Below are 11,309 nucleotides of genomic sequence, written 5' to 3'. Positions count from 1 at the left end.
CTCAGAGGACAAGAACCACCCGCGGTGGGTGAGAAGGGAATATTTTCTTTTTATATATATATTACATCATTATATAATGATGTGCATTACATAAAAAGATCCCATTTATCTGTTAAGAAATATCACTTATTGAAACGCTGTGAAAGGTGAAAAGCCAGTCTGGTTATGCTGGTGTTTGAACTGCTCTTCAGATTTAATTTACCCCAAGATCAAACCCGGCACTGATGGTAAGTTAAATGGTTTTCCTCAGCAATTGTCAGGGTTCTTGTGTGCATGTGTGTGAGTGCGAGTAACACATCTCTTCCAGTGAGGATCTTGGTGGAGAGCCTGGGCAGCCTTTACATGTGGAGCTCATCAGCCTCATCAGAGTGCTGGGGATAAATGAGCAGCAGAGCCTTCACTCAGTGCTGGATGATTAACGTCTACTGGTAGTCACTCTGGGAACCTCTTGTTGTTATTGGTTATTTTTAGCTTTTGATCAGTCTCTTGAATACCTGCCTGAAGTTTGTAGTTCTTGTTTTTGCTTCCTTTAGGTTTATGTCACTGGATCTCTCTAGTAGTGATGGCCAAATGAAGCCTCATGAAGCAATGAAGCTTCAGGCCCTTTGCTTTGCCCAAAGATTCGTTACTCAGTGGTTCATTCATTTTTCACTAGTGACATCTGCTGTTCAAACTGTGACAGCCTTGTCACTCAGACAGACATATTTAAAAACAATTAGTACATGCAATATTGTCACAAGGTTTTTGTCAAACTCATGTTTAGTAACAGGAGAGTCAATTAAATCCTATTTAACTAATCTTTTTTAGTTATTAAAATGATTTGTAGTCAATCCTGGTATATGTTGACTGTCAGTGGCTGTTTTCTTTAGTCATAGACTGATTTGACAATAGACATTTGTTTTAGTGTACTCAGAGTGCGGTGCTTGTTGGGGCAGACAGTTTTCTTTGAGTTTTGATTTGCCTCCTAAAAACTAAAATTCTTCAAAATGTCTCTTTTTCTTGGATTTCTATTGGCTCTTTGATCTGATCCCTTATATTTTTACTTATCAGGCCAGAATTTTACTTTTCCAACAGCTTTAGTCTGTTTCTGCTGTGCAAGACTGATATATTTTTTCAGAACAAAGAAGTGGAAATTTCAAGAAGGTGAGAATTTTGGAGGTGAAGGGTTTAATTATTTTTTATTTAAGAACCTTGTGAATGATCATCTCAAAGTATTTGCAGATGTCAGATTTTTTTTCTCGCTGGCTCCTTTTCAATCAAGTTCATTTGTGTAGCACATTTCAGCAACATTGAGGTTTCAAAGTGCTTTACATAATAAAAAACACACAAATATAATGTCATAAAATATACCATAATCAACAATTGAGAAAATCAATAACAAACATTACATTTTGATGAGTGCCATCATCAAAATCATTAATGCACATGAACTATAAAAGGTTCCTTTTATTTCGGCCACTGCTGAAGACAAATACTCCTCTGATGCGATCCTTTATTTTGAAAACCGACACGCAAAATGAAGCAGTCACGTGACCCATGCAATGCGAGGCCTCGTTTGTTGCCAGTCACGTGGTTTTCAATAAGACGACACAAGCCTCGAAGCCTGGCTTCAGATAGCCCATCACTACTCTTTAGAGGAATCGGTTCAACCGTTTTCCCTCCTGTGGAACTCCCCAGCAAGTACCTACCTGCCTGCCTGCTCCACCGTTCCCCCCATCTCCACTCCGCTCAGTCAGACCCCTGGCTCTCGGTCATCGCCTACCTTGCACTTGCCTCCAGAAGCTCCATCTCCATTCTCCACACAGGACCCCTGGGCACCTTTCTCCCATGCTTCACTAAGTCCATTCGAAAGTAAGCCTTTTTCATACTGCATCTGATCAACTCATGACAGGCCACCAATAACCCAACTCTCATTCCAGATGCCACGGATTGCATGACACTGCCACTCCCTGATACATCAAGGAAACCTGTAAATTGTTGCTTGTTCTTTGAAAGAAATAAAACATATACCTTAATTGAACTTGTTGATTCTGCATGTGGGTCAGAAGATTAAATCCAAACATGTCAGCAATAGGACAACAAAGATCACTATGTTCATGTGCTATAGAGATCCCATAAGTTAAGCTAATATCTATTCTAACAAGAACAAATGAGTGAAAAAATCCTTGTAGTGGCTCATTGGGTTTGGTTGAACGTAAAAGCTACATGGGCCGGGGCTTTGGGCCCCATAAGGAGCAGTTGGTCCCAATAATGTAGTATTTGTTAGGGAAATGGCTCTTACTCTGCATCAAAAACAAGGATGAGAGCACACACACACACACACACACACACACACACACACACACACACACACACACACACACACACACACACACACACATGTGTGTGTGTTTGTTTCTAATACCTTGTGGGATCCATTTTCCTGACACATACTACGTTGTGGGGACCCACTGCTGTTTGTGGGGACTGAAGCCTGGTCCCCATAAGGGGAAACGCTGTTTTGGGGTCAGGGGTCAGATTTAGGACTACGGTGTGAAGTGAGTTTTGGTTAGGGTAAAGGTAAGGGTAAGGTTTAGGCTGTAGAAATGAATGGAAGTCAATGGATAGTCCCCACAAAGATAGCCATGCAAACAAGTGTGGGTGCACACACACACATGTGTGAGTGTGGTGTGTGTGTGTGTGGGGGGGGGGGGGGCGTCTGGGTGTGTGTGTGGGTCTGTGTGTGTGTGTGTGTGTGTGTGTGTGTGTGTGTAGGTGGGTGTTAGTGTGTGTGCGTTTGTTTCTAATACCTTGTGGGAACCATTTTCCTGACACATACTACGTTGTGGGGACCCACTGCTGTTTGTGGGGACTGAAGCCTGGTCCCCATAAGGGGAAACGCTGTTTTTGGGTCAGGGGTCAGATTTAGGACTACGGTGTGAAGTGAGTTTTGGTTGGTTAGGGTTAGGTATGTAATAGGGAGGGTTAGGGTAAAGGTAAGGGTAAGGTTTAGGCTTTAGAAATGAATGGAAGTCAATGGAAAGTTCCCACAAAGATAGCTATGCAAACAAGAGTGCCCCCCCCCCCCCCTCCCACACACACAAAACACATTTTCAGTATTATTTACATACTTTTTCTTTTTTTTAATAACTATATTCATGTTCAATAAGTCTGAGTATGTAGTCTAATGAGGCTTGTTTTTCTGATTAAAAGTTGAAAATAATAACTGAGATACAGATATTAATATTAAGCAGACTTTATTTAGGCCACATTTCTATATGAAAACATTTTTATTGTTCTGATGTTATATTCTAATCTTAAATTATTTTTAATGAAAATAATCATAATAGAAGTGAAGGCTTGAAAACATCAATGTGTGAAATTAATATAATTCTTTCAGTAATGTAACTAAACAAACAATTTTCTTCAATGATATTCTAACCTATTGAATAAGATTTTTTTTAATCTTTTACATTTAATGTTTCATATATTTTTTATATATTTTATACTACACTTCATTCATAGTGTAGATTAGGATTGTTTGTGTTAAAGTTTAACATAAAACGCACATGAACTGATACCTTTGAGTCAATCACAGCCAGTTATTGAAGTGGAAATATTGTTTGGTGAGTTGATTGATTATTGGTTGTGTTGCTGTGGGCGTTTCTCTGCTCTGACTCTTTAAGGGAAGCAGATCTGAGCTCAGTTAGGAGTCGTAATGCCATTCCTGACTTCCTGGTGGCTGTACATGTTTCCATCATTCAACCCTTTGTTGTTTTTAATTAGAAAAGACACATGGATATTTGTGATTTAGTTCCTCCTCTAATTTATTTTGTCAGCATGTAGCATTTCTCTGTGATCAGTTTGTCTACTCAGTCATCTTCATGTTTGTATTACAAACAAAATTAAGAATGAAAATTAATTCCACTCATGTCTTATATTTTACTCTGAGTGCATTTTTAGACACAGGCATGCTGAGCTACTTTTTCTTCACCATCATCCTGTCTCTGTATGTTCTGATTATCAGCTCTAATGTCCTGCTGATCGCGGTGATCTGTGTGAACCGGACCTTACATGAACCCATGTTCCTGTTCCTCTGCAGCCTGTTTGTGAATGAACTGTACGGCAGTTTGGGTTTGTTTCCCTTCCTGCTGGTTCAGATCCTCTCTGATGTTCATATAATTTTTGCTCCTCTTTGTCTACTGCAGATTTTCATTCTTTATACTTACGGAAGTGTAGAGTTTACTAACTTAGCCGTCATGTCTTATGACAGATACGTAGCGATCTGCTGTCCTCTGCAGTATAACTCCCTGATGACTTCAAGGAGAATAGCGATTCTTATATCCATCATATGGTTGCCTCCTCTTTTCTGTGTTGGTTTCACCGTATTCCTGAGCTCCTCTCTGCAGCTCTGTGGGAACGTCATCAATAAGGTTTACTGTGACAATCACTCCATCATCAAGCTGGCCTGTAACGACCCCACAGCCAATAACATCTATGAACTAATCATGGCTTTCTTCACAGTCTGTGTTCCTGTTTCTGTTATCGTCTACACCTACATGAGGATCCTTCAGGTGTGTTTCTCTGGGTCCAAACAGACCCGGCAGAAAGCCGTCAGTACCTGCACGCCCCACCTTGCTTCTATAATCAACTTCTCCTTTGGTGTTTCCTTTGAAATATTGCAGAGCAGATTTAACATGAATACTGCTCCTGGCTTGCTAAGAACAATATTTCCATTGTATTATCTCACCTGCCAGCCGCTCTTTAACCCAGTTCTATACGGCCTGAATATGTCAAAAATACGCAGCATGTGTAAAAAGCTGGTTCTGAGAAAGATTTAGGTTTTTTTTTAGACCACTGGATCTTATCACAAGCTCAAACCACCTCCAGTTGTTGGTGTGCAGGAGGAGCAGCTCTAATCCAAGTTTCCCTGAATGTGTGGCATAATTTTATTTTAATGCTCTGCAGCTGAATACATAAAAGTCTATATTCTGACTGTTGAAGATTTTGTTTTTGCAAGTATTTCAATGAAATATAAATGTTACACATAATCTCCTGAAACTATTTTTATGCGTTTTGTCTCTCTTTTTTGTTTTTTCACCATAAAATTTAAATAAATTTCTTTTCTGACTCTTTGTTTCTTTATAGTCTCAGTGCTGAATTTTGTGAGCTGGGTCTCACAAACGATGAACTATATTTATTTTTATTGATATTGTAAAGTGTATGAAGAAAATTGTCATCCAGTCAGCCCATCAAGAAACCAAAAGTAAAACATCTACATAAAAACAGATACTCAGACATACAAATGGACATTAATCTTAAAAATGTTGTGTATTGGCAGTGGTAACCATGGTGATTGCTTTGGGTAATTTTCAGGTTGCTACTTCTTTCACTGTACTTGAGGTAAGGGTTAATATTAACGACTCTGTTAATATGGCATTTGACAGTAATAACAGTTAATGACATGTTAATAACTAGAGCTACTTGTTCCTCTTTACTTGATGTAAGACAAATTATTAATGACTGTTGTTAAATCATTTTACAGTGTAATAAAACGTAATAAAATCTTTATTATTATTCCGTCGGAAATAATGACTTTGTTGTTAAAGCTATTGAAAGTGTAATAACAATTAATGACTTCTGTAACTAGTCAAATGTTTAAGGGAAAATATTAATCACACAATTATAATGATCTTGTAAAGTTTACAGTTAGTACTATATCATTTACTATGTCAAATGACATAGTAATGTAATAATACCCAAAGATACATAACATTTTACATTTGGACAATGATTATTCTCAGTTAAACTCAAGTTGTCATAACAAAGACATGTTGAATAATGTCAACTTTGCCTTAAAAGTGTCATTATTTACAGAATGACACTTTATGACAACAGTCGTAAATATTCATGAATATTCATGTTGATGGCAGGTGTTAGGTCATGTTTCTGACAGTGGCATGTCAGTCCTACACGCAACCTTCAAATAAAGTGTTACCAGTTGGGGTCAAAGTTCGCCTATGGCCATTTACACTGATTAACACATATTGAAAAAGAGTCAAATTTTTCCAGAAAAACATTTTTAATGTTAAGTAAATCCTGAAATATTGTAGGAACTCTTTTGTTGTGGTTTCTGCTCTTAAGAAAATGTAATTTGCAGTCCTTCCTTATTGTCATCCAACCATGTTTCTATTAGAAACGTGGCATCAATATTATGCTCAGAGAGAAAGTCATTACCTATCAATCAATAGATAAAGGCCATAGATCAACCAATCAAGTTTATTTCTATACCAATTTTAGCAAAAAGGCAGTTCAAAGTGCATTACATCATAATATCACAAAAATACAAAGCAATAGAAGACTCCATGCAGTCAACAATTGAGGAAACCAGTAAGTATTACATTTTGCCATCATTACACATCAAAATGTTGATTAATGGTTCATTTCTTGTTTTGATAGCAACTTTAGCAGGTGTGTTTTAGTCTAGATTTCAAAGTACTCAGTGTTTTGACTGCTTTGCAGTTTTTTGGAAGTTTGTTCCAGATTTGTGAAGCACAGAAGCTGAATGCTGTTTCTCCATGTTTGGTTCTGGTTCTGATGCATAGCAGACCAGCAAAGGTCCAGAAAAGGATCTGTCTAGCAGAGCCAGGTTATGTAACGTGGAGCTAAATAATTATTCTTCATTTTAACATTGGTAAGGGATTAATCTGTAAATATACACGTACATAAACAATCAAATTAAATGAATGCATGAATCTGTACTCCATTCACATTGGACACAGATCTGAAGTGTCAGCTGAATAAAACATTTTTATTTCAGTTATTTCCAAAACAAACGTTTCCACATGCTGCGTATTTTAGACAGTTTCAGCCCGTACATCACAGGACTGAACAATGGCTGACATGTTACATAGTATAATGACAATAATACTGTGACAACATTAGGAACTGTGCTCATGTTAAACCTGCTCTGCAACACCTCAAAGCAAATACCAAAGGAGAAGTTAATGAGAGAGGCCAGGTGAGGAGTGCAGGTGCTGACCGCTTTCTGCCGGGTCTGTTTGGATCCAGAAAAACAAACCTTCAGGATCCTCATGTATGTGTAGAGAATTATCCCTACTGGACCAAAAACACAGAGAGCAGCGATAAAAAGGCCATAAATGTTATTGACTGTAATATCAGAGCAGGCCAGTTTCACTATAGAGTAGTTGTCACAGTACATTTTGTTAATGACGTTTCCACAGAGCTGCAGAGAGAAGCTCAAAGATGTTGTACAAGAAACTACCAGGTAGGCAGTTATCCAGGCTGCTGTAATAAAAACTGTAACTTTCTTCAAGGTCATCAAAGAATGATAGTTCAGAGGATGACAGATGGCCAGGTATCGGTCATAAGACATCACGGCTAGATTTAAAAACTCTATGCTTACATATGTGTAAAGACAAAAGATCTGCAGGAAGCAGAGAGGAGCAGAAATGATGTGAACATCAGAGAGGATCTGAACCAGCAGTAAGGGAAACAAACAACAACTGCCGTACAGTTCGTTCACAAACAGGCTGCAGAGGAACAGGAACATGGGTTCATGTAAGGTCCGGTTCACACAGATCACCACGATCAGCAGGACGTTACAGCTGATAATCAGAACATACAGAGACAGAACAAACATGAAAAATAAATATTTAAACTGTTTGGTATCAAAGTAAGCAGCAAGAGTGAAATATGAAACCTGTGTTGAATTCAGCATGATTTTCCTTATGGTTTATAGAATATAAAATATTTAGTCAGGAAGGCTTAGATTAAACCCCTCCTGATCCTTTTCTGGGAGATTTTACCCCGAAAATGTATCATTAATAATCTTCAGTGTTTGGAAGAAGAATTAGTATAAACAGCAAAACCTAACATTCATTACATTATTTCACCGACGCAGCGATTTCCATCCAACTGAACACTAAACCTTCCTTTGCTGCTCTTAAGCCTTTCAGTGACCTACAACATCAACGGGATGATGTCATCATCAAATGGACTTTTCTGTTTCCAGTTGTCAGCAGAGAGAAAGATTCAAAACACAAAATATTCCTTCACACAGCTGCATGTGTGGAGGATGTCTGAGTTGACCTTGGGGTGGTATCATCCGACGCCTCCTTCCTCCCGCGTGAACCTTACAGACCAACCAGGCTCACACTAACTGCTTTTCCTTTTGAAATGGTTAAAAATCTTTATTCATGTTCTGCTGAAGTTAAAAATCACAGTTTCACAAGTAAGAAATTAAATGAAAGTCACATTGTTCTTGTGATAAGTCATTAAAAATCCTGGGAGCGACAGATGTGACATGATGTTATATTCACAATGCAGCCCTAGTGCTCATCATCTATCAGCCAATCAGAGGAAACGTCGGCATTTTATTCATGACTTGGAACGACAAGCCCCGCCTACTTGGGAGTGGCTACGTTTCTCCAGCAGTAGCTGTCGCAAAAAAAGTTTTTTCATTGCAGTTCTGCAAACTACATGAATTTGGATCCAGCTGAAAAACCACCTCATCCTTGCGCAAAAACTATTTATCCAAAAATGCAACGGAAAAGTGGCACCGTCCATTAGGGGAATTTATTTTCAGAATTTCAATTTGTGTAGCTTTATGTTTAATGTAAACTCAGTGAAGGGAACAACTGGAGCTCTCTACTCTCTGATGTTGAGCTAATCTGAAGGCAACAAGAGGCTTGGAGGATTTTAGACCTGAAGGATTCAGAGGAGTAATCCAAGGTCTGTTTGGTCCTCATAACCCAACTGCAGTCTGATTTAATCCAACTGTGGTCCAGTTTCATCTAACTCCAGCCCGTTTGCCTATAAACTCTGGTCCGGTTGGTGAGAAGTGAATGCTAATTGACGTCTGGTCCTCCAGTCCTCGGTCTGGGTTCAGTTGAAGTGAATTCTTGAAGTGAACGCCAGGCGGACCAGAGACCGGTCCAGAAGCAGGAAGTGGACTACAGAGCTCCTTTTATAATTGGTTACTGTATTTGGTTTTTATCTTGTTGCTGAATTGTGAAAAACAAACAAACTTGACTTAGACACACAATCGTTCCCACAACCCAAAAGAATCTAATTTAACAAAGATGTTGTGCCTTTATGTGAGTTTTTGAGAAACTCACATAAAGTTTGTGAGTTTCTTATTTCAGGTGAACTAAGACTTTTGCCCTGGAAACTAAAATGCTTAGTAATATTTTAGTGTTTTTTGCAGATGGATTCTTTGAACAAGTGTTTCACAAACTAAAGCTGCTTTTACCGTCTGTCAGTTGTAATAAGCTCTGAGTTTATGTCTATTTTATTGACCTGGTTTCGTGTTTTTCTGCTGTTTCTGTCATGAAGTCATGAAGATTTCACGGCAGCTGAAATACGGTTTCATTCCACTTCCTGATGTTGCTCTTTATGTCAGCGGCTCATAAATACTTCCATTAAAACCCAGAAAATAAATACAGACATTACACCATTATGGAGTTATACTAAACTCTAAAACTGCATTTGCAGGAGAAAACTCTGGCCCTTGTGGACAAAAATCTTGTGTAATAGCAGATCAGGCTGAGACTCTGGCAAATGGCAAAGAGCAAAGCTTTATTTGGTCTGCAGACGGAGAACAAACGCAGCAGCAGCTGCTCTGAGTTGTGATTTGGAGCTGCAAGCTCTCACAATATATAGAACTCATGTTACACAATGTAGTCATTCCAGTTTCAGTTGAACAATATACAAGCCACGAAATCACACTGGAGGGTCAGTTAACTCCTTGGATGATAAACATCTTCTTGTTCAAATATGTGAGTTTTCAAAAAAATCAGGTTTGATAATGGAACAATTTTGCATAACAAGAAAGTTGTCGAACCAGAATATCCAGCAGGTGCATCAATTTCTTAAAACTCTGAGCTGGTAATATTCCATAAAGAAACTTCTTAAACATCAGAGCTTCTATCTAAACCAGGGGTCTCAAACTCGCGGCCCGCGGGCCAACTGCGGCCTTCGGGACGATAGTTTGTGGCCCCCGTCTTAATATGAAAGTTTAATGTTAGTGCGGCCCGCGAGTTTGATATAATTGGCATTTTTCAGTGTTGTGTGCGGAGCTGAACGAACTTACCAATCACGGTGGAGTATATTGCTCTCGGGGGCGGGACATCGGTCGGGCCTATTTGCATTTTCTAGTTGTCATTATTTGCATGCGATGCGCAATTTCCGCGGCCGCTCCGCTTCACGTGCTTCAGCATCCAGTCTAGACCCGGAAGTTGCTGATCAGTGTAACGTAATTAAGGTTAGGCGCTGTAACGCTTGGGTTGTGTTTAAGGGAGGAGAGGAGGCGGCAGATTCGTCAGGACGGTCAAAAACTCACAACCACACTGGTACTGGGAATTCCCCAGTGTTGTCCTTTAATAAATACTCTTCACCAACCTTACAAAGCCGGTTGAACGGCTGCTATATTATCAGACATGAAAATTGAGCAGCGTCCAAACAACAACATTACTAAAAGGTTAGGGAGCTAACATGTCCGTCTAGCACGTTTCTCCCACGCTCTCTACAGAGAAGCCGTGGCGCATACTTCTGACATCATTAGAAACACTAGAGTATCTTAAAGAGACACTACACAATTACGGCTGTTACAGCGCCTGACTACGGCCAAATATGGTAATAGACAATCAGAAAGGTTCTGCTGAGGAGGCCGTGTGTGTGAATGCAGCCCAGCCTCACCCAGACTCTACCTCCAGCGGCCCCCGGTACATTGAGTTTGAGACCCCTGATCTAGATCAATCAATCAAGTTTATTTCTATACCAATTTTAGCAAAAAGGCAGTTCAAAGTGCATTACATCATAATATCACAAAAATACAAAGCAATAGAAGACTCCATGCAGTCAACAATTGAGGAAACCAGTAAGTATTACATTTTGCCATCATTACACATCAAAATGTTGATTAATGGTTCATTTCTTGTTTTGATAGCAACTTTAGCAGGTGTGTTTTAGTCTAGATTTCAAAGTACTCAGTGTTTTGACTGCTTTGCAGTTTTTTGGAAGTTTGTTCCAGATTTGTGAAGCACAGAAGCTGAATGCTGTTTCTCCATGTTTGGTTCTGGTTCTGATGCATAGCAGACCAGCAAAGGTCCAGAAAAGGATCTGTCTAGCAGAGCCAGGTTATGTAACGTGGAGCTAAATAATTATTCTTCATTTTAACATTGGTAAGGGATTAATCTGTAAATATACACGTACATAAACAATCAAATTAAATGAATGCATGAATCTGTACTCCATTCACATTGGACACAGATCTGAAGTGTCAGCTGAATAAAACATTTTTATTTCAG

At 39.0% G+C, this 11,309-nt stretch overlaps 2 protein-coding genes across 2 annotated transcripts; one reads left to right on the top strand and one right to left on the bottom strand.

The window, feature by feature from the left end:
- Nucleotides 1–3,863: 3,863 nt before the first annotated feature.
- LOC102217952 (olfactory receptor 11A1-like) lies at nucleotides 3,864–4,820 on the top strand. The gene has a single exon (XM_005808259.2). The coding sequence runs from the start codon at nucleotides 3,864–3,866 to the stop codon at nucleotides 4,818–4,820; it is 957 nt and encodes a 318-aa protein (XP_005808316.2).
- A 1,979-nt stretch (nucleotides 4,821–6,799) lies between these two features.
- On the bottom strand, nucleotides 6,800–7,720 carry LOC102218212 (olfactory receptor 11A1-like). The gene has a single exon (XM_005808260.2). The coding sequence runs from the start codon at nucleotides 7,718–7,720 to the stop codon at nucleotides 6,800–6,802; it is 921 nt and encodes a 306-aa protein (XP_005808317.2).
- Nucleotides 7,721–11,309: the final 3,589 nt, after the last annotated feature.

Source organism: Xiphophorus maculatus, chromosome 18 (genome assembly GCF_002775205.1).
Source record: "Xiphophorus maculatus strain JP 163 A chromosome 18, X_maculatus-5.0-male, whole genome shotgun sequence".
Classification (NCBI taxonomy): domain Eukaryota; kingdom Metazoa; phylum Chordata; class Actinopteri; order Cyprinodontiformes; family Poeciliidae; genus Xiphophorus; species Xiphophorus maculatus.
The sequence above is the reverse complement of the archived record's forward strand: the minus strand, read 5'-3'. Positions and strand labels throughout refer to the sequence as shown.

Bases quoted from the DNA above. Each gene is read 5' to 3' on its own strand.
- LOC102217952 (XM_005808259.2), top strand. From the start codon at position 3,864: ATGTTTGTATTACAAACAAAATTAAGAATGAAAATTAATTCCACTCAT.
- LOC102218212 (XM_005808260.2), bottom strand. From the start codon at position 7,720: ATGCTGAATTCAACACAGGTTTCATATTTCACTCTTGCTGCTTACTTT.